The sequence below is a fragment of the Hemitrygon akajei genome, unplaced genomic scaffold (genome assembly GCF_048418815.1).
Source record: "Hemitrygon akajei unplaced genomic scaffold, sHemAka1.3 Scf000037, whole genome shotgun sequence".
In the NCBI taxonomy this organism is placed as follows: domain Eukaryota; kingdom Metazoa; phylum Chordata; class Chondrichthyes; order Myliobatiformes; family Dasyatidae; genus Hemitrygon; species Hemitrygon akajei.
The window spans coordinates 538305-565644 of record NW_027331923.1 but is presented as its reverse complement, the minus strand read 5'-3'; the positions used below and the strand labels follow the sequence as shown (position 1 = coordinate 565644).

Below are 27340 nucleotides of genomic sequence, written 5' to 3'. Positions count from 1 at the left end.
AATACCTTCCCACAGTCTGAGCAGGTGACCACCCTCCCCACAGTGTGAACCCACACCCACCACTGTCTCTGCAGTGTGGATCAGTGTGTGAATGCCTTCCCACAGTCTGAGCAGGTGACCACCCTCCCCACAGTGTGAACCCACCACTGTCTCTGAAGTGTGGATCAGTGTGTGAATGCCTTCCCACATTCAGAGCAGGTGACCACCCTCCCCACAGTGTGAACCCACCACTGTCTCTGCAGTGTGGATCAGTGTGTGAATGCCATCCCACAGTCTGAGCCGGTGACCACCCTCCCCACAGTGTGAACCCACCACTGTCTCTGCAGTGTGGATCAGGTGTGAATGCCATCCCACAGTCTGAGCAGGTGACCACCCTCCCCACAGTGTGAACCCACCACCGTCTCTGCAGTGTGGATCAGTGTGTGAATCCCTTCCCACAGTCTGAGCCGGTGACCACCCTCCCCACAGTGTGAACCCACCACCGTCTCTGCAGTGTGGATCAGTGTGTGAATGCCTTCCCACAGTCTGAGCAGGTGACCACCCTCCCCACAATGTGAACCCACCACCGTCTCTGCAGTGTGGATCAGTGTGTGAATGCCTTCCCACAGTCTGAGCCGGTGACCACCCTCCCCACAGTGTGAACCCACCACCGTCTCTGCAGTGTGGATCAGTGTGTGAATGCCTTCCCACAGTCTGAGCAGGTGACCACCCTCCCCACAATGTGAACCCACCACCGTCTCTGCAGTGTGGATCAGTGTGTGAATGCCTTCCCACAGTCAGAGCAGGTGACCACCCTCGCCACAGTGTGAACCCGCCACTGTCTCTGCAGTGTGGATCAGTGTGTGAATGCCTTCCCACAGTCTGAGCAGGTGACCACCTTCCCCACAGTGTGAACGCACCACTGTCTCTGCAGTGTGGATCAGTGTGTGAATACCTTCCCACAGTCTGAGCAGGTGACCACCCTCCCCACAGTGTGAACCCACCACTGTCTCTGCAATGTGGATCAGTGTGTGAATGCCTTCCCACAGTCTGAGCAGGTGACCACCTTCCCCACAGTGTGAACCCACCACTGTCTCTGCAATGTGGATCAGTGTGTGAATGCCTTCCCACTGTCTGAGCAGGTGAACACACTCCCCACAGTGTGAACCCACCACTGTCTCTGCAGTGTGGATCAGTGTGTGAATGCCTTCTCACAGTCTGAGCAGGTGACCACCCTCCCCACAGTGTGAACCCACCACTGTCTCTGCAGTGTGGATCAGTGTGTGAATGCCTTCCCACCGTCTGAGCAGGTGAACACCCTCCCCACAGTGTGAACCCACTACTGTCTCTGCATTGTGGATCAGTGTGTGAATGCCTTCCCACCGTCTGAGCAGGTGACCACCCTCCCCACAGTGTGAACCCACTACTGTCTCTGCAGTGTGGATCAGTGTGTGAATGACATCCCACAGTCTGAGCAGGTGACCACCCTCCCCACAGTGTGAACCCACCACCGTCTCTGCAGTGTGGATCAGTGTGTGAATGCCTTCCCACAGTCAGAGCAGGTGAACACACTCCCCACAGTGTGAACCCACCACTGTCTCTGCAGTGTGGATAAGTGTGTGAATGCCTTCCCACAGTCAGAGCAGGTGCCCACCCACCACACAGTGTGAACTCACCACTGTCTCTGCAGTGTGGATAAGTGTGTGAATGCCTTCCCACAGTCTGAGCAGGTGACCACCCTCCCCACAGTGTGAACCCACCACTGTCTCTGCAGTGTGGATCAGTGTGTGAATGCCTTCCCACAGTCTGAGCAGGTGACCACCCTCCCCACAGTGTGAACCCACCACTGTCTCTGCAGTGTGGATCAGTGTGTGAATGCCTTCCCACAGTCTGAGCAGGTGACCACCCTCCCCACAGTGTGAACCGACCACTGTCTCTGCAGTGTGGATCAGTGTGTGAATGCCTTCCCACAGTCTGAGCAGGTGACCACCCTCCCCACAGTGTGAACCCACCACTGGCTCTGCAGTGTGGATCAGTGTGTGAATGCCTTCCCACAGTCTGAGCAGGTGACCACCCTCCCCACAGTGTGAACCCACCACTGTCTCTGCAGTGTGGATCAGTGTGTGAATACCTTCCCACAGTCTGAGCAGGTGACCACCCTCCCCACAGTGTGAACCGACCACTGTCTCTGCAGTGTGGATCAGTGTGTGAATGCCTTCCCACAGTCTGAGCAGGTGACCACCTTCCCCACAGTGTGAACGCACCACTGTCTCTGCAGTGTGGATCAGTGTGTGAATGCCTTCCCACAGTCAGAGCAGGTGACCACCCTCGCCACAGTGTGAACCCGCCACTGTCTCTGCAGTGTGGATCAGTGTGTGAATGCCTTCCCACAGTCTGAGCAGGTGACCACCCTCCCCACAGTGTGAACCCACCACTGGCTCTGCAGTGTGGATCAGTGTGTGAATGCCTTCCCACAATCTGAGCAGGTGACCACCCTCCCCACAGTGTGAACCCGCCACTGTCTCTGCAGTGTGGATCAGTGTGTGAATGCCTTCCCACAGTCTGAGCAGGTGACCACCCTCCCCACAGTGTGAACCCACCACTGGCTCTGCAGTGTGGATCAGTGTGTGAATGGCTTCCCACAGTCTGAGCAGGTGACCACCCTCCCCACAGTGTGAACCCACCACTGTCTCTGCAGTGTGGATCAGTGTGTGAATGCCTTCCCACAGTCAGAGCAGGTGAACACACTCCCCACAGTGTGAACCCACCACTGTCTCTGCAGTGTGGATCAGTGTGTGAATGCCTTCTCACAGTCTGAGCAGGTGACCACCCTCCCCACAGTGTGAACCCACCACTGTCTCTGCAGTGTGGATCAGTGTGTGAATGCCTTCTCACAGTCTGAGCAGGTGACCACCCTCCCCACAGTGTGAACCCACCACTGTCTCTGCAGTGTGGATCAGTGTGTGAATGCCTTCCCACCGTCTGAGCAGGTGACCACCCTCCCCACAGTGTGAACCCACTACTGTCTCTGCATTGTGGATCAGTGTGTGAATGCCTTCCCACCGTCTGAGCAGGTGACCACCCTCCCCACAGTGTGAACCCACTACTGTCTCTGCAGTGTGGATCAGTGTGTGAATGACATCCCACAGTCTGAGCAGGTGACCACCCTCCCCACAGTGTGAACCCACCACCGTCTCTGCAGTGTGGATCAGTGTGTGAATGCCTTCCCACAGTCAGAGCAGGTGACCACCCTCCCCACAGTGTGAACCCATCACTGTCTCTGCAGTGTGGATCAGTGTGTGAATGCCTTCCCACAGTCTGAGCAGGTGACCACCCTCCCCACAGTGTGAACCCACCACTGTCTCTGCAGTGTGGATCAGTGTGTGAATGCCTTCCCACAGTCAGAGCAGGTGACCACACTCCCCACAGTGTGAACCCACCACTGTCTCTGCAGTGTGGATCAGTGTGTGAATGCCTTCCCACAGTCTGAGCAGGTGACCACCCTCCCCACAGTGTGAACCCACCACTGTCTCTGCAGTGTGGATCAGTGTGTGAATGCCTTCCCACAGTCAGAGCAGGTGACCACCCTCCCCACAGTGTGAACCCACGACTGTCTCTGCAGTGTGGATCAGTGTGTGAATCCCTTCCCACAGTCTGAGCAGGTGACCACCCTCCCCACAGTGTGAACCCACGACTGTCTCTGCAGTGTGGATCAGTGTGTGAATGCCTTCCCACAGTCAGAGCAGGTGACCACCCTCCCCACAGTGTGAACCCACCACCGTCTCTGCAGTGTGGATCAGTGTGTGAATCCCTTCCCACAGTCTGAGCAGGTGACCACCCTCCCCACAGTGTGAACCCACCACTGTCTCTGCAGTGTGGATCAGTGTGTGAATGCCTTCCCAGAGTCTGAGCAGGTGACCACCCTCCCCACAGTGTGAACCCACCACCGTCTCTGCAGTGTGGATCAGTGTGTGAATGCCTTCCCACAGTCAGAGCAGGTGACCACCCTCCCCACAGTGTGAACCCACCACTGTCTCTGCAGTGTGGATCAGTGTGTGAATGCCTTCCCAGAGTCTGAGCAGGTGACCACCCTCCCCACAGTGTGAACCCACCACTGTCTCTGCAGTGTGGATCAGTGTGTGAATGCCTTCCCACAGTCTGACCAGGTGACCACCCTCACCACAGTGTGAACCCACCACTGTCTCTGCAGTGTGGATCAGTGTGTGAATCCCTTCCCACAGTCTGAGCAGGTGACCACCCTCCCCACAGTGTGAACCCACCACTGTCTCTGCAGTGTGGATCAGTGTGTGAATGCCATCCCACAGTCTGAGCAGGTGACCACCCTCCCCACAGTGTGAACCCACACCCACCACTGTCTCTGCAGTGTGGATCAGTGTGTGAATACCTTCCCACAGTCTGAGCAGGTGACCACCCTCCCCACAGTGTGAACCCACACCCACCACTGTCTCTGCAGTGTGGATCAGTGTGTGAATGCCTTCCCACAGTCTGAGCAGGTGACCACCCTCCCCACAGTGTGAACCCACCACTGTCTCTGAAGTGTGGATCAGTGTGTGAATGCCTTCCCACATTCAGAGCAGGTGACCACCCTCCCCACAGTGTGAACCCACCACTGTCTCTGCAGTGTGGATCAGTGTGTGAATGCCATCCCACAGTCTGAGCCGGTGACCACCCTCCCCACAGTGTGAACCCACCACTGTCTCTGCAGTGTGGATCAGGTGTGAATGCCATCCCACAGTCTGAGCAGGTGACCACCCTCCCCACAGTGTGAACCCACCACCGTCTCTGCAGTGTGGATCAGTGTGTGAATCCCTTCCCACAGTCTGAGCCGGTGACCACCCTCCCCACAGTGTGAACCCACCACCGTCTCTGCAGTGTGGATCAGTGTGTGAATGCCTTCCCACAGTCTGAGCAGGTGACCACCCTCCCCACAATGTGAACCCACCACCGTCTCTGCAGTGTGGATCAGTGTGTGAATGCCTTCCCACAGTCTGAGCCGGTGACCACCCTCCCCACAGTGTGAACCCACCACCGTCTCTGCAGTGTGGATCAGTGTGTGAATGCCTTCCCACAGTCTGAGCAGGTGACCACCCTCCCCACAATGTGAACCCACCACCGTCTCTGCAGTGTGGATCAGTGTGTGAATGCCTTCCCACAGTCAGAGCAGGTGACCACCCTCGCCACAGTGTGAACCCGCCACTGTCTCTGCAGTGTGGATCAGTGTGTGAATGCCTTCCCACAGTCTGAGCAGGTGACCACCTTCCCCACAGTGTGAACGCACCACTGTCTCTGCAGTGTGGATCAGTGTGTGAATACCTTCCCACAGTCTGAGCAGGTGACCACCCTCCCCACAGTGTGAACCCACCACTGTCTCTGCAATGTGGATCAGTGTGTGAATGCCTTCCCACAGTCTGAGCAGGTGACCACCTTCCCCACAGTGTGAACCCACCACTGTCTCTGCAATGTGGATCAGTGTGTGAATGCCTTCCCACTGTCTGAGCAGGTGAACACACTCCCCACAGTGTGAACCCACCACTGTCTCTGCAGTGTGGATCAGTGTGTGAATGCCTTCTCACAGTCTGAGCAGGTGACCACCCTCCCCACAGTGTGAACCCACCACTGTCTCTGCAGTGTGGATCAGTGTGTGAATGCCTTCCCACCGTCTGAGCAGGTGACCACCCTCCCCACAGTGTGAACCGACCACTGTCTCTGCAGTGTGGATCAGTGTGTGAATGCCTTCCCACAGTCTGAGCAGGTGACCACCCTCCCCACAGTGTGAACCCACCACTGGCTCTGCAGTGTGGATCAGTGTGTGAATGCCTTCCCACAGTCTGAGCAGGTGACCACCCTCCCCACAGTGTGAACCCACCACTGTCTCTGCAGTGTGGATCAGTGTGTGAATACCTTCCCACAGTCTGAGCAGGTGACCACCCTCCCCACAGTGTGAACCGACCACTGTCTCTGCAGTGTGGATCAGTGTGTGAATGCCTTCCCACAGTCTGAGCAGGTGACCACCTTCCCCACAGTGTGAACGCACCACTGTCTCTGCAGTGTGGATCAGTGTGTGAATGCCTTCCCACAGTCAGAGCAGGTGACCACCCTCGCCACAGTGTGAACCCGCCACTGTCTCTGCAGTGTGGATCAGTGTGTGAATGCCTTCCCACAGTCTGAGCAGGTGACCACCCTCCCCACAGTGTGAACCCACCACTGGCTCTGCAGTGTGGATCAGTGTGTGAATGCCTTCCCACAATCTGAGCAGGTGACCACCCTCCCCACAGTGTGAACCCGCCACTGTCTCTGCAGTGTGGATCAGTGTGTGAATGCCTTCCCACAGTCTGAGCAGGTGACCACCCTCCCCACAGTGTGAACCCACCACTGGCTCTGCAGTGTGGATCAGTGTGTGAATGGCTTCCCACAGTCTGAGCAGGTGACCACCCTCCCCACAGTGTGAACCCACCACTGTCTCTGCAGTGTGGATCAGTGTGTGAATGCCTTCCCACAGTCAGAGCAGGTGAACACACTCCCCACAGTGTGAACCCACCACTGTCTCTGCAGTGTGGATCAGTGTGTGAATGCCTTCTCACAGTCTGAGCAGGTGACCACCCTCCCCACAGTGTGAACCCACCACTGTCTCTGCAGTGTGGATCAGTGTGTGAATGCCTTCTCACAGTCTGAGCAGGTGACCACCCTCCCCACAGTGTGAACCCACCACTGTCTCTGCAGTGTGGATCAGTGTGTGAATGCCTTCCCACCGTCTGAGCAGGTGACCACCCTCCCCACAGTGTGAACCCACTACTGTCTCTGCATTGTGGATCAGTGTGTGAATGCCTTCCCACCGTCTGAGCAGGTGACCACCCTCCCCACAGTGTGAACCCACTACTGTCTCTGCAGTGTGGATCAGTGTGTGAATGACATCCCACAGTCTGAGCAGGTGACCACCCTCCCCACAGTGTGAACCCACCACCGTCTCTGCAGTGTGGATCAGTGTGTGAATGCCTTCCCACAGTCAGAGCAGGTGACCACCCTCCCCACAGTGTGAACCCATCACTGTCTCTGCAGTGTGGATCAGTGTGTGAATGCCTTCCCACAGTCTGAGCAGGTGACCACCCTCCCCACAGTGTGAACCCACCACTGTCTCTGCAGTGTGGATAAGTGTGTGAATGCCTTCCCACAGTCAGAGCAGGTGACCACACTCCCCACAGTGTGAACCCACCACTGTCTCTGCAGTGTGGATCAGTGTGTGAATGCCTTCCCACAGTCTGAGCAGGTGACCACCCTCCCCACAGTGTGAACCCACCACTGTCTCTGCAGTGTGGATCAGTGTGTGAATGCCTTCCCACAGTCAGAGCAGGTGACCACCCTCCCCACAGTGTGAACCCACGACTGTCTCTGCAGTGTGGATCAGTGTGTGAATCCCTTCCCACAGTCTGAGCAGGTGACCACCCTCCCCACAGTGTGAACCCACGACTGTCTCTGCAGTGTGGATCAGTGTGTGAATGCCTTCCCACAGTCAGAGCAGGTGACCACCCTCCCCACAGTGTGAACCCACCACCGTCTCTGCAGTGTGGATCAGTGTGTGAATCCCTTCCCACAGTCTGAGCAGGTGACCACCCTCCCCACAGTGTGAACCCACCACTGTCTCTGCAGTGTGGATCAGTGTGTGAATGCCTTCCCAGAGTCTGAGCAGGTGACCACCCTCCCCACAGTGTGAACCCACCACCGTCTCTGCAGTGTGGATCAGTGTGTGAATGCCTTCCCACAGTCAGAGCAGGTGACCACCCTCCCCACAGTGTGAACCCACCACTGTCTCTGCAGTGTGGATCAGTGTGTGAATGCCTTCCCAGAGTCTGAGCAGGTGACCACCCTCCCCACAGTGTGAACCCACCACTGTCTCTGCAGTGTGGATCAGTGTGTGAATGCCTTCCCACAGTCTGACCAGGTGACCACCCTCACCACAGTGTGAACCCACCACTGTCTCTGCAGTGTGGATCAGTGTGTGAATCCCTTCCCACAGTCTGAGCAGGTGACCACCCTCCCCACAGTGTGAACCCACCACTGTCTCTGCAGTGTGGATCAGTGTGTGAATGCCATCCCACAGTCTGAGCAGGTGACCACCCTCCCCACAGTGTGAACCCACACCCACCACTGTCTCTGCAGTGTGGATCAGTGTGTGAATACCTTCCCACAGTCTGAGCAGGTGACCACCCTCCCCACAGTGTGAACCCACACCCACCACTGTCTCTGCAGTGTGGATCAGTGTGTGAATGCCTTCCCACAGTCTGAGCAGGTGACCACCCTCCCCACAGTGTGAACCCACCACTGTCTCTGAAGTGTGGATCAGTGTGTGAATGCCTTCCCACATTCAGAGCAGGTGACCACCCTCCCCACAGTGTGAACCCACCACTGTCTCTGCAGTGTGGATCAGTGTGTGAATGCCATCCCACAGTCTGAGCCGGTGACCACCCTCCCCACAGTGTGAACCCACCACTGTCTCTGCAGTGTGGATCAGGTGTGAATGCCATCCCACAGTCTGAGCAGGTGACCACCCTCCCCACAGTGTGAACCCACCACCGTCTCTGCAGTGTGGATCAGTGTGTGAATCCCTTCCCACAGTCTGAGCCGGTGACCACCCTCCCCACAGTGTGAACCCACCACCGTCTCTGCAGTGTGGATCAGTGTGTGAATGCCTTCCCACAGTCTGAGCAGGTGACCACCCTCCCCACAATGTGAACCCACCACCGTCTCTGCAGTGTGGATCAGTGTGTGAATGCCTTCCCACAGTCTGAGCAGGTGACCACCCTCCCCACAGTGTGAACCCACCACCGTCTCTGCAGTGTGGATCAGTGTGTGAATGCCTTCCCACAGTCTGAGCAGGTGACCACCCTCCCCACAGTGTGAACCCACCACTGTCTCTGCAGTGTGGATCAGTGTGTGAATGCCTTCCCACAGTCTGAGCAGGTGACCACCCTCCCCACAGTGTGAACCCACCACTGTCTCTGCAGTGTGGATCAGTGTGTGAATGACTTCCCACAGTCTGAGCAGGTGACCACCCTCCCCACAGTGTGAACCCACCACTGTCTCTGCAGTGTGGATCAGTGTGTGAATGACTTCCCACAGTCTGAGCAGGTGACCACCCTCCCCACAGTGTGAACCCACCACTGTCTCTGCAGTGTGGATCAGTGTGTGAATCCCTTCCCACAGTCTGAGCAGTTGACCAACCTCCCCACAGTGTGAACCCACCACTGTCTCTGCAATGTGGATCAGTGTGTGAATGCCTTTCCACAGTCTGAGCAGGTGACGACCCTCCCCACAGTGTGAACCCACCACTGTCTCTGCAGTGTGGTTCAGTGTGTGAATGCCTTCCCACAGTCTGAGCAGGTGACCACCCTCCCCACAGTGTGAACCCACCACTGTCTCTGCAGTGTGGATCAGTGTGTGAATCCCTTCCCACAGTCTGAGCAGTTGACCAACCTCCCCACAGTGTGAACCCACCACTGTCTCTGCAGTGTGGATCAGTGTGTGAATCCCTTCCCACAGTCTGAGCAGGTGACCACCCTCCCCACAGTGTGAACCCACCACTGTCTCTGCAGTGTGGATCAGTGTGTGAATGCCGTCCCACAGTCTGAGCAGGTGACCACCCTCCCCACAGTGTGAACCCACCACTGTCTCTGCAGTGTGGATCAGTGTGTGAATCCCTTCCCACAGTCTGAGCAGGTGACCACCCTCACCACAGTGTGAACCCACCACTGTCTCTGCAGTGTGGATCAGTGTGTGAATGCCTTCCCACAGTCTGAGCAGGTGACCACCCTCACCACAGTGTGAACCCACCACTGTCTCTGCAGTGTGGATCAGTGTGTGAATGCCTTCCCACAGTCTGAGCAGGTGACCACCCTCCCCACAGTGTGAACCCACCACTGTCTCTGCAGTGTGGATCAGTGTGTGAATGCCGTCCCACAGTCTGAGCAGGTGACCACCCTCCCCACAGTGTGAACCCACCACTGTCTCTGCAGCGTGGATCAGTGTGTGAATGCCTTCCCACAGTCTGAGCAGGTGACCACCCTCCCCACAGTGTGAACCCACCACTGTCTCTGCAGTGTGGATCAGTGTGTGAATCCCTTCCCACAGTCTGAGCAGGTGACCACCCTCCCCACAGTGTGAACCCACCACTGTCTCTGCAGTGTGGATCAGTGTGTGAATGCCGTCCCACAGTCTGAGCAGGTGACCACCCTCCCCACAGTGTGAACCCACCACTGTCTCTGCAGTGTGGATCAGTGTGTGAATCCCTTCCCACAGTCTGAGCAGGTGACCACCCTCCCCACAGTGTGAACCCACCACTGTCTCTGCAGTGTGGATCAGTGTGTGAATGCCATCCCACAGTCTGATCAGGTCTATGTCCTCTCACTGCTGAAAACAGTCTGGTGTGTCGTTAGCCGAGATGAATGTATGCATTAATTCCCACAGTCAGAGCAGATGAACAGCTTCTATACAGTGTGAACTCACTGATGTTCGCTCAGTGATGTCTGAGTGAATTCCTTCCCGTAATCAGAACAGGTGACTGGCATTGCCCAGTGTGAACTCACTGATGTTCGCTCAGTGATGTCTGAGTGAATTCGTTCCCGTCTGAGCAGTTGATGTTCAGTCAGTTGAGATGTCTGAGTGAATTCATTCCCACAATCAGAACAGGTGACTGGCATCGCCCAGTGTGAACTCACTGATGTTCGCTCAGTAATGTCTGAGTGAATTCGTTCCCGTCTGAGCAGTTGATGTTCAGTCAGTTGAGATGTCTGAGTGAATTCATTCCCACAATCAGAACAGGTGACTGGCATCGCCCAGTGTGAACTCGCTGATGAACTTTCAAGCCTGATGACCGAGTGAATCCCTTTCCACAATCTGAGCAGGTGAACGGTTTCTCCCCAGTGTGAATTCGGCAGTGCCTCACCAGGTTGGACGATGCAGTGAATCCCTTCCCACATTCAGAGCATGTGAATGGCTTCTCCCCAGTGTGAATTCGGCTGTGCTTCACAAGGTGTGATGAGTCAGTGAATCCCTTCCCACATTCACAGCATGTAAATGGCTTCTCCCCAGTGTGAATTCGGCTGTGCTTCACAAGGGAGTATGAATCAGCGAATCCCTTCCCACATTCAGAGCAGCTGAACGGTTTCTCCCCAGTGTGAATTTGTTGGTGTACATTCAGATGAGATGACTGAGTGAATCCCTTCCCACATTCAGAGCACGTGAATGGCTTCTCCCCAGTGTGAATTCGGCTGTGCTTCACAAGGTGGGATGAGTCAGTGAATCCCTTCCCACATTCACAGCATGTGAATGGCTTCTCCCCAGTGTGAATTCGGCTGTGCTTCACAAGGGAGTATGAATCAGTGAATCCCTTCCCACATTCAGAGCAGCTGAACGGTTTCTCCCCAGTGTGAATTCGCTGATGTACTTTCAGATGAGATGACTGAGTGAACCCCTTGCCACATTGAAAGCAGCTGAACGGTTTCTCCCCAGTGTGAACTCGCTGATGTTCAGTCAGTTGAGATGACCGAGCAAATCCTTTCTCACATTCAGAGCAAGTGAACGGCCTCTCCCCAGTGTGAACTCGGTAGTGCCTCACAAGTTTGGATGAGTCAGTGAATCCCTTCCCACATTCAGAGCAAGTGAATGGCCTCTCCCCAGTGTGGACTCGCTGGTGTCTCTGTAGTGTGGATGAACGAGTGAATCCCTTCCCACAGTCTAAGCAGGTGAACGGCATCTTTTCAGTGTGAACTCACTGGTGTTCATTCAGTTGAGATGATTGAGTGAATCCTTTCCCATACGGAGCAGGTGATTGGCCTCTCCCCGGTGCGAACTCGTTGGTGTCACTGTGGCATGGTTGAGTGTGTGAATGCCTTCCCACCATGTAAACAGGTTACCATCCTCTCACTGGGGAATTTTCAGATGTATATTTAGCACCGACGGAAGAATGAATTACTTCCCGCTGTCAGAACAGGTGGAGCATCTCACTGTGGTGTGAACTTGCTGATGTATCTTCAGACTGGATGACTGAGTAGTTCCCCTCCCTCATACAGAGCAGGTGAACGGCCTCTCCCCACTGTGAACTCACTGGCGTGTCTGTGGGTAGGCTGTGAGTGAATCTCTTCCCACACTGAGAGAAGGAGAATGATATCTCACTGCGATCAATCATCTGGCAATTCAGAAAGTCAGACGTTAGAATCCCTTGTACAATCAATGCAGTTGAAGAACTGATCTCCAGTGAACAAATGCTTGTGTGTTCTCAGCTCCCCGGTTCCAGTGGATTTCACTGAGTTACAACAGAAAACTTCATTTCAGACACAAAACACATTTCCAGCTGGGATGAGATAATTCTTCATCTCCAAGGATTGACAACAGATGTGTCGGTCTTGCAAAGGAAATATTTGGCCAATCCTTGTATATCCGGAAAGAGACAGCCCATGCACAAGTGTTCTGCCGTTTCAAACCTGTACAAATATTTGAAAGGACATCAATAGGTGAAGGACAGTTTTTCAGGTGAGATTTTAGTCTGTGGTGAGAACATAAGAAAAAGGAGTAGGAGAACATCATCTGGCCTGTCTCCACCAACCTGCCTTTTCCCCATCGCCCTTCATTCCCCTACTTTGCAAACATCTATCCAACCTCATCTCAAATGCATTTACTGAGGTAGCCTCCACTGCGTCATTGGGCAGAGAAATCTATAGATTCCCAACTCTCGGGGGAAAACAGTTCTTCATCTCCATCCCAAATGCCCCGAATGTTAAAGTGATGTCCTCTAGTTCTACCCTCACCTACCAGTGGAAACAACTTTCCTGCCTCTATCTTAATTCTATCTGAATCATAACTTTACATGTTTCTGTAAGATCTTCTCTCAATGTGAGCTCTGGCATCAGAATATCACCCAGTTCATCTCAAGTTGAGATATACCACAGGTGACTGTGGGAAGCAGATGGAGATCAACCTGGTGGTTCATTTCGGTAGGTCCAATTTGAAGACAGAATACAATATTAATGATAGGACTCTTGGCAGTTTGGAGGATCAGCGATATCTTGGGATCTGTGTCAATAGTTCATGCAGAGCTGCTACGCAGCTGGACAATGTTTTTAAGAAGGCCTTCAAAGCGGTGAGGTACTACTACAGATATAAAAGGCCTTCGTTAGGCCCTACTTTTAGCACTGTGTTCAATTCTGATCACCTCACTACAGGAAAAAATACTCTAAATAGGGTGCAGAGGAGATTGACAAGGATGTTGCTTGGATTGGACAGCATGCCTTACAAGAGTAGGTTGAGTAAACTTTGGAGTGATGGAAGATGAGAGGTGACCTGAGAGAGTTGTATAAGATGATGAGAGGCATTGATCAAGTGGATAGCCAGAGGTTTCTTCCCAGGGCTGAACGAGCCAACATGAGGGGGCATAGTTTTAAGGTGCTTGGAAGTAGGTACAAGGGGGCTACCAGAGGTATGTTTTTCACACAGAGAGTGGCAGGTACTGCCAGCGACGGTGGTAGAGGTGGATACAATAAGGGTCTTTTCAGACACTGTTAGGTAGGTACGTGGAGCTGGGAATAATAGAGGGCTATTTGGTAGTGAAACTCTAGGCAGATTCTAGAGTAGGTTATATGGTCGGCATGATGTTGTCCGAAGGGCCTGTAATGAATTGCAGACTTATGTTTCTGTGATTATATGTGAACTCCCCATCTTCTAACAAGGCACGGATCAGGCATCCTGACTGACCAACAAAATCTCTGACTGTATTCCTGTCTGTATGAGAATGGGCTATTTCTGCCTTCAACCAACCTGTGACTTGGCTCAATCTGTCTCTGTCCTTTGGTATATTTCAAGTTCAGGTCATGTTCCACAACACGACAAAGTGAACTTGTTACTACATGTCTGATCCTTGAGATTTTCTAATTACTGGGATTCCCTCCCCCCCAGCTGATTGAGTGATGAACCCATCGATGGCAATGCTAATGACTATGAAGGGGTAGGCAGTAGTTATTCTCATTGGAGTGTGGCACTTTTGTGATGTGAAAGCTACAAGTCACCTGTCATCGAGGACAAAGGTGTTTCATATCGTTATTTACTTAGAAAGAACTAAAGCTGACCGGCAGATTTTTTTATGCTATACAGTACTAATTGACATTTTCACTGACTGGGAGGTAGACTTCATCCGAGAGTAACTGGACACTACATTTTGTTCCGACGTACTGATCCTCGGATTTACATGGCTGGAGGTCGCTGCGTTAGGGACATTCTCTATGGGGACAACGCTGGCGCGTCAACCATGGCTGCCTCCTTACCCAGAAGAAACCACGGAGGAGAAACCTGTCTATCCGCCATCCAAGGAAACAGCGATGCGCATGCGCCGGAGAAATGGCGGCGCCGCAAACTCCCCGTGGCTCGGGTAAATCGTGGGGCTGAGAGAGACGGAAAGGACTGGGACTGTCCTGAGGTGCGGGAGCAGTGTGGACGGAGCTCATAGTAATTTTCCTTTAATCGCGGTTCAGACGCCGGTGATTAAGGTCCCACCCGCGGCCCCGCTCCTACCTGCGTCCGATCCCCGAGAGCCTCTCGTCTGCTGAGCGCATGCGCAATGTTCACGATTGGCTGTGCCGCCCACGCATGCGCATTGGATAAAACTGGATAAAAAAATCTGCAGTCGCGGAAATCCAAAGCAACACCCACAAAATGCTGGAGGAACTCAGGGGGACAGAAAGCAACAATGGAGAGGAGAGAACAGTCGGCGTTTCAGACCCACACCCTTCTTCAGGACTGGAAAGGAAGGGAGGGAGTAAGAATGTGGGGGGAGATGAGGTGATAGGGTAAACCGGGAGACGGGGAGAGTTAAGAGCTGAGAAGTTAATAAGTGAGAAAGATAAACGGCTGGAGAATAATAATATTTTATTGATCCTGAGTGGGAAATTCATTCCGTTACAGCAGCAACATTTAAAAACACACTTAGCAGTGTGCAGACTTTACTAAAAAGAAAGTAGACAATAATAATATATACAGTAATACTGTACCAATGTGGAATAATATTGAATAAAATAATAATGCAGGGATTATTGAACTAAGATGTGTGTTCACCTATCGCAGAAAGATGAACTCTTGCATTTGGTAAGAAACAATCTGTGTAACTGTGTAATCTGTGTAACATTCAAGATGGCGGCGCGACGACGCAGGGCGCAGCGGCCACTCCAGTAAGGAATATCCGTTATCTGTAAGTAGGGGCCGTGCACAATCCTGATTTGATTGAGACGGATGTGTGAAGCACGGAGGAACATCTGGCGAAACTTCTGACATGCCTGTGCTGCTGACGCTGCTACTGAGCGATCGGAGAGATCTCCAGAGAGGAAGGCCCCGAATCCTCGGCTTTGCCTGTTGCTTGGTGGCCGGAGCCGGGGTTGAAGCACTCGGCAGAGATGGTGCTCGGTGCTCGGTGTCGGAGGGCTGGTCGGAGGCACGAAGTTGTCGGAAGTTTTCGGACGGACTCACAGTTGGCTGTGCTCGGGTGCTTCCAGAGGCTGCATCGGGAAGTTTTGCCACGTTGGAGGTTTCTTCCTTCTGCCATCTGCGTGAGATGATGGGCTATCTGGGACTTTGAGACTTTTTTTTTACCGTGCCCATGGTCTGCTCTTATCAAATTATGGTATTGCTTTGCACTGTTGTAACTGTATGTTATAATTATGTGGTTTTTTGGTCAGTTAGTCTTGGTCTGTCTTGTGTTATGTGATATCATACTGGAGGAACATTGAATTTCCCCTTGGGGATGAATAAAGTATCTATCTATCTATCTATCTAACTATGCTTGAGACAGCGGGGATGTTGGAAAGAGGGATGGGGACTCTGCTGCCTGTCGGTTAGGTCATGGAGAGGATATGACAGATTGTCCATAATCACTAACAGTTTGTTCAGTGACCCCCTGCCCACCACTAACTCGAAAGAGTCCGGGTTCTGTCCAAGGATGGATCCATGTTTTCTGATGAGTTTATTTTGTCTTTTTGCACCGATGCTGCTCCCCCAACAGAAAGCAGCAAAGAAGACCGCACTCGCTACAACAGACTGGTAAACAATCTGCACCAAACCGCCTCACACATTCAAGCATCTCGGCTTCATAGAAGATAGAGTCTACTCATCCCCTTCTTGAAAACAACCTTTCTGTTGCTTTTCCAGTCATATCTATTGCCGAGGTGAACACCCAACTAATTGTACTCCTCCACCACAGTGACCTCTTCTCCCAGAATGTATACAGGACTCGTCAATGTCCTCTTCCTCCTAAAATCAATCACCATTTCCCTGGTTTCGGCCACATTCAGGAGCAAGTGATTACTCCCTCACTATTCCACAACCCTGCCCACCAGTCCTCTGTACCCCGACTCCTGCCCATCTCTGCAGAGTCATCAGAGAACTTCTGCAAGTGGCCAGACTCAGAGTTGTACTGAAAGTCTGAGATGTACAGTGTGAACAGAAATGGAGACAGGACAGTCCCTGGTGGGGCTCCAGTGACACTCACCTCCACCTCAGGCAGAGAACCACCCAGCGGTACAAACTGGGCTCTATCAGCCATGAAGGCAGTGATCCAGGAGAGAGTGGATTTGTCTACACCCATTCTTTGCAATCTCTTGCTCAGAAGACGCGGATGGATTGCACTGAAGGGACTAGAGCGATCTAAAATTATGATTCTCACAATGCCACCAGCATCATTCCGGTGGGAGTGAGCTCACTGCAACAGGTGGATGATAGAACCCGGAAACAAAGAAAATCTGCAGCACAACACAGGCCCTCCGGCCCACAAAGCTGAACCCAACATGTCCTTATCGTAGAACTGCCTCGGCTTGCCCACAGCTCCATGTACCTGTCCAGGAGTCTCTGAAAAGACCCTACCGTTCCCCGCTCCACCACGGTCGCCGGCAGCCCGTTCCACGCACTCACCACACTCTGCGTAAAAAACACAGGCCCCTGACATCTCCTCTGTATCTACTTCCAAGCACCTGCAAAATATCTCCACTCGTGCTCGCCAGTTCAGCCCTGGGGAAAAGCCTCTGACTATCCACATGATCAATGCCTCTCATTATCTTGTACACCTCCATCAGGTCACCTCCCATCCTCCTCTGACTACCCACATGATCAATGCCTCTCATTATCTTGTACACCTCCATCAGGTCACCTCCCATCCTCCATCGTGAAAAGCCGGGTTCACTCAACCGATTCTCAGAAGGCATGCTCCCCCAATCCAGGCAGCATCCTTGTAAATCTCCTCTGCACCCTTTCTATGGTTTCCGCGTCCTTCCTGTAGTGAGGCGACCAGAAATGAGCAGAGTAATCAGAGTGAGGTCTGACCAGGGTCATATATAGCTGCAACATTACCTCTCAGCTCTTAAACTCATGCACCGCATGCCTTCTGAATCACAAATTCAACCTGCGTAGCAGCTTTGAGTGTCCTGTGGACCCGGACCCTAAGATCCCTCTGATCCTCCACACTGCCTAGAGTCTCACCATTAATACTACGTTCTGCTATCATATTTGACCCACCAGATGAACTACCTCACACTTATCTGGGTTGAACTCCATCTGCCCAGTTTTGCATCCGATCAATGTCCCGCTGTAACCTGTGACATTCCTGGGCTCTCTCTACTCTCTTTCTTGAAAAAGGGAACAGCATCTGCATCCCTCCAATCGTCTGAAACCTCTCCCGTCCTCATTGATGATGCAAGGATCATCGCCAGAGGCTCAACAATCTCCTCCCTCACTTCCCACAGTGTCCTGGGGTACATCCCATTGGGCGCCGGTGACTTATCCAACAGATGCTTTCCAAAAGCTCCAGCACATGGGATTGTCCACTCCTGATACACAGTAATCCAGAGCTCCGCTGTCACAAGGATTGTTACAGAAACTCTTTCCTGCCAAATGCAATCAGAATACAACCGTTCATTTTCTGCAACAGGAGAACACACATCGTACTTCAATAGTCTCTGCGTTATTATTTAATATATAATTATTGTGTATATTGTTAATCTTTATTTTTAGTAAAGTCTGCACAGTGCTAAGTATGTTTTTAAATGTCGGTGCTGTAACGAAAGAATTCCCCACTCGGGATTAATAGTATTTAATAATTATAATTCTCCACCCCTTTATCACTCTCACCAATCAACCACTCAGCTCTTCACTCCTCCCCGTCTCCCTGTTTACCCTATCACCTCACTTTACCCCAGATTCTTAATCTCTCCCTTCCCTCCCAGTACTGAGAAGGGTCTCGGTTTGAAACGCCGACTGTTCTCTCCTCTCCATAGTTGCTGCCGGCCCCTCGGATTTTCCTCCAGCATTTCCCGGGTGTCGCTTTGGATTTCCGCATCTGCAGATTGTCTCTTATTTGCTCAAATGCGCATGCGCAGAGGTCTGAAGCGTTTCCGACCTATCGCGCATGCGCTCAGTAGAGGAGCGGCTCACAAGGACAGGCAGCAGGTAGGAGGGGTCTCCGGGAGGGAATTAATCTCCGGCGTCTGAAACACGTTTGAAGGGTTATTACTGTGAGCTCCTGCCGCACTGGTCCTGCATCCCAGGACAGCCCCGGTCGGTTCCCTCTTCCTCAGCCCCACGATCCGTACCCGGGCCCCGGGGAGCTTTCAGCTGAGGAGCGCTGGAGCCGCCGCCATCTCTGCGGCGCATGCGCATCGCTAGATTGTTCGGTGGCTGACAGACAGCTTTCTCGCTCGTGCGGCCTTTTGGGTAAAGAGGCAGCCATGCGTGACTCTGCCAGCGTTGTCCCGGTACAGTCGGGAGGAAATGTGAGCGAATGTCTCTCTCAAACACTGCCGAGGTCCAGCTGTATACATGCAAGGATTAATAACTCGGAACAAAAAGATATTTCCTAGTTAATCTTGGATGAAAAGTCTTACCTTCCAATAAATTAAATTGTCAATTTGTGCTGTATGGCAAAAAAAAATCCTTCCGTCAGATTTAGTTCCCGCTGGGTAAATAACTCCTTTGTCCTCCAGGACAAGTGACTTGTGGCTTTCACATCACAAAACTGCCACACTCCAATGAGAATAACTGCTGCCCTCCCATTCAAGATTGCTGGCATTGACATTAATGGATTCATCACTGTCAATCAGCTGGGGTGGGGATCCGAGTAAATAGAAAATCTCCGGGATTCTATATGTTGTGACAATTGCTCTTTGTAGTGTTGTGGAGCATGGCCAGAACTTGAAATAATCCCAAAGGATAGAGACAAATTGAGCCAAGTCATAGGTTGATTGAATGCAGAAACATCCTCATACAGACAGGAATACAGTCAGAGAATTTGATGGTCAGCCAGGATAACTGATCCGTGCCTTGTTAGAAGATGAGGAGTTCATATAGAGACAGAAATCCACAGTGTAATTACAGGCCCTTCGGCCCACATTGTTGCACCGAATGTGTAACCTATTTGAAAAACTGCCTATAATTTCCCTACCACATAGCCCTCTATTTTCTAAGCTCCATGTACCTATCTAAAAGTCTCTGAAATGGTTCTATTGTATCCACCTCTCTGTGTGAAAAACATACCTCTGACATCACCCTTGTACCTACTTCCAAGCACCTTAAAACTATACCCCCTCATGTTAGCCATTTCACTCTTGGGAAAAAGCCTCTTGCTATCCTCACGATCAATGCCCCTCATCATCTTATTCACCTCTATCAGGTCACCTCTTATCTTCCTTTGCTCCGAAGTTAACTCAACCTATTCTTATGAGGCATGCTCTCCAATCCATACAACATCCTTGTAAATCTCCTCTGCCCTCTGTCTATAGTATCCACATCCTTCCTGTATTGAGGGGGCCAGAACTGAACACAGTACCAAAAGTGAGGTCTAACTAAGGCCTTACATCTGTAAATCTCCTCTGCCCTCTGTCTATAGTATCCACGTCCTTCCTGTATTGATGGGACCAGAACTGAACACAGTACCAAAAGTGAGGTCTAACTAAGATCTTATATCTGTAAATCTCCTCTGCCCTCTGTCTATAGTATCCACATCCTTCCTGTATTGAGGGACCAGAACTGAACACAGTACCAAAAGTGAGATCTAACTAAGGCCTTATATCTGTAAATCTCCTCTGCCCTCTGTCTATAGTATCCACGTCCTTCCTGTATTAAGGGGACCAGAACTGAACACAGTACCAAAAGTCAGGTCTAACTAAGGCCTTATATCTTTAAATCTCCTCTGCCCTCTGTCTGCAGTATCCACGTCCTTCCTGTATTGAGGGACCAGAACTGAACACAGTACCAAAAGTGAGGTCTAACTAAGGCCTTATATCTGTGAATCTCCTCTGCCCTCTGTCTATAGTATCCATGTCCTTCCTGTATTGAGGGGACCAGAACTGAACACAGTCCCGAAAGTCAGGTCTAACTAATGCCTTATATCTGTAAAGTTAACTCAGGGCATTTGAACTCGGTCCCATTGTTGATGAAGGCCTTCTTAACAACACTGTCAACCTGCCCAGCAGCTTTGTGTGCACGGTTGACACGGACCCCAAGATCTCGCTGATCCTCCACCCTGCCAAGAGTCCTAACATTAATGTTGTATTCTGTCTTCAAATGTGACCCACTGAAAGGAACCACTGGGTTGAACTCCATCTGTCACTTCTCAGCCCAGTTCTGCATCCTCTTGATGTCCGGCTGTAACCTCCAGACTATCCACAACAACCCCAACATTTGTGTCGACAAACTTACAAACCCACCCTTCTAGAAACATAGGAAACCTACAGCACGAAAAAGGCCTTCGGCCCACTTAGCCCTCTATTTTACTAAGCTCCATGTACCTATCCAAAAGTCTCTTCAAAGACACTATCATATCTGCCGCCACCACCGTTGCCAGCAGCCCATTCCACACACTCACCACTCTCTGAGTAAAAGACTTACGACTGACATCTCGTCTGTACCTACTCCCCAGCACATGAAACCTGTGTCCTCTTGTGGCAACCATTTCCGACCTGGGAAAAAGCCTCTGACTCTCCACATGATCATGACTCTCATCATCTTAAACACTACTTCCTCATCAAGGTCATTTGTAAAAATTACAAAGAGGAGGGGTCCCAGAAAAGATCCCTGCTGAATAGCACTGGTCACCGTCCTTCATACAGCATCTACATGCACCCTTTGGCTTCTGTGGGCAAGCCAATTCTGGATCCACAAAGCAAGGTCACCTTGGATCCTTGCCTCATGAATTTCTCAATGAGCTTTGCTTGAGGAACCTTACTGAAAGCCACGCCCACGACATCCAATGCTCCACCTTCATCACTGTGCTTTGTTGCATCTTCAAAGAATTCAATCCGGTTCGTAAGGCATGACCTGCCCTTAACAAAGCCATGCTGACTATCCCTGATCAGATTATGTCTCTCCGATTGTCTGAAGTCCTGCCTCCCAGGATCTTCTCCAACCACTTGCCCACCACTGAAGCAAGACTCCATAACATACAGGAGCAGAAGTAGGCCATTTGGCTCATTAAGACTGCACCGCCACTCAATCATGGGCTGATCCAATTCTTCCAGTCATCCGCATTCCCCTGCTTTCACCCAATACCCTTAGATGCCCTGGCTAATCAAGAAACTATCTATCTCTGCCTTAAATACACCCAATGACTTGGCCTCCACAGCCACTCATGGCAACAAATTCCACAGAATTACAACCCTCAGACTAAAGTAATTTCTCCGCATCTCAGTTCCGAAAGGTCGTCCTTCAATCCTGAAGTCGTGCCCTCTTGTCCTAGACTCCCCTACCACGGGAAATAACTTTTCCATATCTAATCAGTTCAGGCCTTTTAATGTTCAGAGTGTTTCTGTGAGAACTCCCTCATTCTCCTGAACTCCAGGGAATACAGCTCAAGAGCTGCCGGACGTTCCTCATGTGGTAACTGTTACGAACACAAAAGTCTCAGCAGCAATGGAACGCCTGGAGTCTGGTTTTGCTGTTAACAAAACACTGTTTTATTAGTAACCATGTCATTTAGTAACTCAAACCAGGTAAATCAAGAGTTAATGCTGTTATGCCTATACAGGTGTAAATGTATAAATCCCCGAACTTCTTCAAGCTTAGGTGGTAAATGATACAGTCTTACGATGGTGTGGTAAGGAAATTCAATTCGGTCCACGGGATTGAAGTGAGAGAGAGAGAGAGAGAGAGAGAGATGTGTAATCCAAGTAAACAGATGTTGTCAATCCTCCTCCATGTCCCCCAAATCTTCTAAGTTAGCCACACATGACCAGCTTAAGAGCGCCATTTCCAAGTGATAATCTACCAACCCAAGCAGGGATTAGACACACCGGTAGATTCCACAGGGTTGCCCTCAAACGCACTAATAGTCATGGATCGATACAGTGGCAATTCCGCCACCAGCCTTTGTGCATCTGCGTGTCCCACGAAAGAGACAGTTACGCTTGTTTAAATGCCGGTGCGCTGAACAGCAGCTGTCCATCATGTAGTGTTCTCGTTCTTTCTCTCTCTCCCTCCCTCTCCCCTATCTCTCCCCCTTCCCTCCTCCCACCCTCCCTCTCCCTCCTCCCTCCCTCCCTCTCCCTCTACTTGTGCTGTACGTCTCTCTCTCTCTTACAGGCATGATTCTTAAAGGCACAGTCCATAATGAATAAAACTTAAGATTTCATCGCAGTAACCATTTCATACCTGGAATCATTCTCGTGAATCTTCTCTGAGCCATCACCAATGTCAATATATCCTTTCCAAAATGAGGAGCCCAATCCTGTACACAATACTCCGTGTGGTCTCCCGAGTGCCTTATAAAGCCACAACATCACATCACTGCTCTTATATTCTATACCTCTAGAAATTCGCCTTATTCACAACCGGCTCAACCTGGAGGTTCACCTTTAGTGTATCTAGCACAAGGATTCCCAAATCTCTTTGCATCTCTGCATTTTGAATTCTCTCCCCATCTAAATGATAGTCTGCCCATTTATTTCTTCTACCGAAGTGCATGACCACACACTCTCCAACATTGTATTTCATTTACCCCTTCTTTGCTATTCCCCTAAACTATCTAAGTCTCTTTGCAGGCTCGCTGTTTCCTCAACACCACCCGCTCCTCCACCTGTCTTTGTACCATCAGCAAATTTAGCCATAAATCCTTTAATATCATAGTCAAAATCATTGACATGTATCGTAAAAAGCAGCAGTCCCGACTCTGAACCCTGTGGAACTCCACTGGTAACAGGAAGCCAGCCAGAATAGGATCCCTTTATTCCCACTCTCTGTTTTCTGCCGACCAGCCAATGCTCCACCCACTTTAATAACTTCCCTGTCATACCATGGGCTTTTATCTTGCTAAGCAGCCTCATGTGCAGCACATTGTCAAAGGCCTTCTGAACATCCAAGTACACCACGTCTACTGCATCTCCTTTGTCTACCCTGCTTGTAATTTCCTCAAAGAATTGCAGTCGGTTTGTCAGGCAGGATTTTCCTTTCAGGGAACCATGCTGGCTTTGGCCGATCTTGTCATACGCCTCCAGATACTCCATAATCTTATCTCTAACAATCGATTCCATCAACTGCCAGCCATTGATGTCATGCTAACGGGTCTATAGTTCCCTTTCTGTTGCCCCTGACCCTTCTTAAATAGCGGAGTAACATTTGCGATTTTCCAGTCATCTGGTATAATGCCAAAATTTATCGATTCTTGAAAGATCATTGTTAATGCCTCCGCAATCTCTCCAGCTATTTTCATCAGAACCCGAGGGTGCATTCCATCAGGTCCTGGAAATTTATCCACCCTCAGACCATTAAACTTCCTGAGCACCTTCTGAGTCGTAATTTTCACTGCACAAACTTCACTTCCCTGATACTCTTGAATGTTTGGTACGCATTCAGTTCCTCTTACTTCTCAGCAACTCTCATTACAGTAACTCCAGCGATATTTTGTATTGGTCCTATATCTACCCTCGACTTTCTTTTACCCTTTATATACTTAAAAAATGCTTTCCATATCTTCTTTGATATTAGTCACCAGCTTCCTCTCATAATTCATCTTTTCCTTCCGAATGACCTTCTGTTTTCTTCTGCAAGTTTTTAAAAGCTTCCCTATCTTCTATCTTCCCACTAGCTCGAGCTTCCTTGTATGTCCTCTTTTGCTTTTACTTTGGCTCTGACTTCACTTGTCAGCCACAGTAGTGTCCTTCTTCCCTTTGAAAGTTTCTTCTTATTTGGAATATATCTGTCTTGCATTTCCCTCATTTTTCGCAGAGACGCCACCCATTGCTGCTCTGCTGTCCTTCCTGCAAATGTCCCTTTTCAGTCAACTGCAGCCAGTTCCCCTCTCATCCATTGTAATTTCCTTTATTCCACTGAAATACTGACACATTGGATTTTATTTTTTCCCTCTCAAATTTCAACGTGAATTTGATCATATTGTGATCACTGTTCCCTAAGGGTTCCTTAACCTTAAGCTGTCTTATCACCTCCAGATCATTGCACATGACCCAGTCTAGCACAGCCGATCCCCTAGTGGGCTCAACAACCAGCTGTTCTTAAAAGCCATCCCTTAGACATTCTACAAATTCTTTCTCTTGAGGTCCTCCTAATTCAGTTTCATGTTAAAATCGCCAATGATTATCATGACATTGCCTTTCTGACAGGCCTTTTCTATCTCCTGCTGTAATTTGTAATCCACATCCCGACTGCTGTTTGGACAACTGCCATTAGGGTCTTTTTACCCTTGCCATTTAACTCAACCCATAGAGACTCATGACCCTATCATGTGGATAAGATGGTGAGGAAAGTTTTTGGTCTGCTGGCCTTTATAAATCAGAGCATTGAGTACAGGAATTGGGATGTAATGTTAAAACTGTACAAGGCATTGGTGAGGTTGAATTTGGAGTATTGTGTACAGTTCTGGTCACCGAATTTTAGGAAAGATATCAACAAAATATAGAGAGTACAGAGAAGATTTACCAGAATGTTACCTGGGTTTCAGCACGTAAGTTACAGGGAAATGCTGAACTAGTTAGGTCTTTATTCTTTGGAGCGTAGAAGGTTGAGGGGGAACTTGATAGAGGTATTTAGAATAATGAGGGGGATAGATCGAGTTGACGTGGATAGACTTTTTCCATTGAGAGTAGGGGAGATTCAAACAAGAGGACATGAGTTGAGAGTTAGGGGGCCAAAGTTTAAGGGTAACACGAGAGGGAATTTCTTTACTCAGAGAGTGGTAGCTGTGTGAAATGAGCTTCCAGTAGAAGTGGTAGAGGCAGGTTTGGTATTGTCATTTAAAGTAAAATTGGATAGGTATATGGACAGGAAAGGAATGGAGGGTTATGGGTTGAGTGCGGGTCAGTGGGACGAGGTGAGTGTAAGCGTCCGCATGGACTAGAAGGGCCGAGATGGCCTGTTTCCGTGCTGTAATTGTTATATGGTTAGACGGTTACACCTTACAATCCTATGTCATCTCTTTCCAATGATTTAATATTATTTTTATCTATAGAGCCACACCACCCTCTCTGCCCAGTAACCTATCATTCTGATACACCGTATATCCTTGGACGTTCAACTCCCAATGGCAGCCACCTTTTATCCAAGTTTCAGAGATTGTCCAATTTGCCAATCTGCAGCTGAATTTCAAGATCGTTCATTTTAATCCTCATGCTCTGTACATTCAAATAACACTCTCAGCCCAGGATTTGTTGCTTTCTGTTTTAACTGCCCCACATCTCTATTGCCCTGTTCCTCATGCCACTGGCTTTGATTAAGCCTCATCTCCTGACCATTCTTTCTACAATCTCTGTTGTACGCTATCTTCGATTTATTTCTGTTTCCCTTTTCCTCAGCCCCATCACTCCGATTCCCAACCCCACGCCAAATCAGTTTAAACCCTCCCTAACAGCTCTATTAAATGTGCCGGCTAGGATATTGGACCCCTTCGGGTTCAGGTGTAACCCGTCCTCTTTGTACAGGTCATACCTCCCCCAGAAGAAGCCCCAGTGATCCAGGAATCTGAAGCCCTGCCCCCTACACCAGTCTCTCAGCCTCACATTAATACCCCTGATCATGCTATTCTTGCTCTCGCTAGCACATGGCACAGGCAGCAATCCCGAGATTACTACCTTAGAGGTCCTGCCTTTCAGCTTCCTACAGAACTCCCTGAATTCTCTCCTCACGCCCTCCTCCCTTTGTCTACCTGTGTCATTTAAACCAACGTGTACCGAGACTTCTGGCTGGTCACCCTCTCCCTTCAGAATACTCTGCACCCGATCGGAGAGATCCCGTACCCTGGCACCTGGGAGGCAACACACCCCGCGTGTATCTCTGTCAGGCCTCCTGTCCCTTCCCCTCACTTCTGGCTGGTCACCCTCTCCCTTCAGAATACTCTGCACCCGATCTGAGAGATCCCGTACCCTGGCACCTGGGAGGCAACACACCACGCGTGTATCTCTGTCAGGCCTCCTGTCCCTTCCCCTCACTTCTGGCTGGTCACCCTCTCCCTTCAGAATACTCTGCACCCGATCGGAGAGATCCCGTACCCTGGCACCTGGGAGGGAACACACCACGCGTGTATCTCTGTCAGGCCTCCTGTCCCTTCCCCTCACTTCTGGCTGGTCACCCTCTCCCTTCAGAATACTCTGCACCCGATCTGAGAGATCCCGTACCCTGGCACCTGGGAGGCAACACACCACGCGTGTATCTCTGTCAGGCCTCCTGTCCCTTCCCCTCACTATTGAATCCTGTGACTACCGCATTCTTCATCTTCCTCTTTCCCTTCTACACCACGGAACCAGGCTCAGTGCCAGAGACCCGATCGTCATGGTCGTCCTCTGTCAGGTCATCCCCCCTCAACCGCATCCAAAGCAAGGTAACGATTACTGAGGGAGATGGCCACTGGGGCACTCTCCACTCACTGGTCTATAATTTCTGGGTTCCCTCTACTCCATTCCCTGAACAAGGGAACAATGTCTTCCAATCCTCTGGTACATCTCCCTTCCTGAGTGGTAATACAAAGGTCATCGCCAGAGGCTCAGCAATCTCCTACCTCGCTTCCCACAGTAGCCCGGGGTATATCTCAGGTTGAGTTGCTCCAGCTTGAGTTGATCTGGGTAAAATTGTGATGCCAGAGCTCACATTGACAGGAGATCTTACAGAAACATGTAAAATTATGAAAGGGGTAGATAAGCCAGAGGCAAGGAAGTTGCTTCCACTGGTAGGTGAGGCTGGTACGAGAGGACATTGCCTCAAGATTGGGGGATGTGGGATGGAGATGAGGAGGAACTGTTTTTCCCTGAGGGTGGTGAGTCTGTGGATTTCTCTGCCTAATGAAGCAGTGGAGGCAACCTCAGTAAATGTATTTGAGACAACGTTT

The 27340-nt window shown here is 50.7% G+C and overlaps 1 protein-coding gene and 1 long non-coding RNA gene across 3 annotated transcripts in view; one reads left to right on the top strand and one right to left on the bottom strand.

Annotated features, from left to right (window-relative positions):
• Positions 1 to 14578, bottom strand: part of LOC140720177 (uncharacterized) — a 230299-nt gene extending 215721 nt beyond the window's left edge. Inside the window, exons 1-2 of the mRNA XM_073035057.1 lie at positions 14554 to 14578; positions 10850 to 12473 (exon numbers count right to left, since the gene is read on the bottom strand). Coding sequence (XP_072891158.1) covers positions 10850 to 11746 — 897 coding nt within the window. The 5' untranslated portion in view covers positions 11747 to 12473; positions 14554 to 14578. The remainder of the gene's footprint in view (positions 1 to 10849; positions 12474 to 14553) is intronic.
• The window catches only part of LOC140720173 (uncharacterized), a 914213-nt gene that overhangs the window by 670961 nt on the left and 215912 nt on the right, over positions 1 to 27340 (top strand). The gene's annotated exons all lie outside the window — the stretch shown is intronic.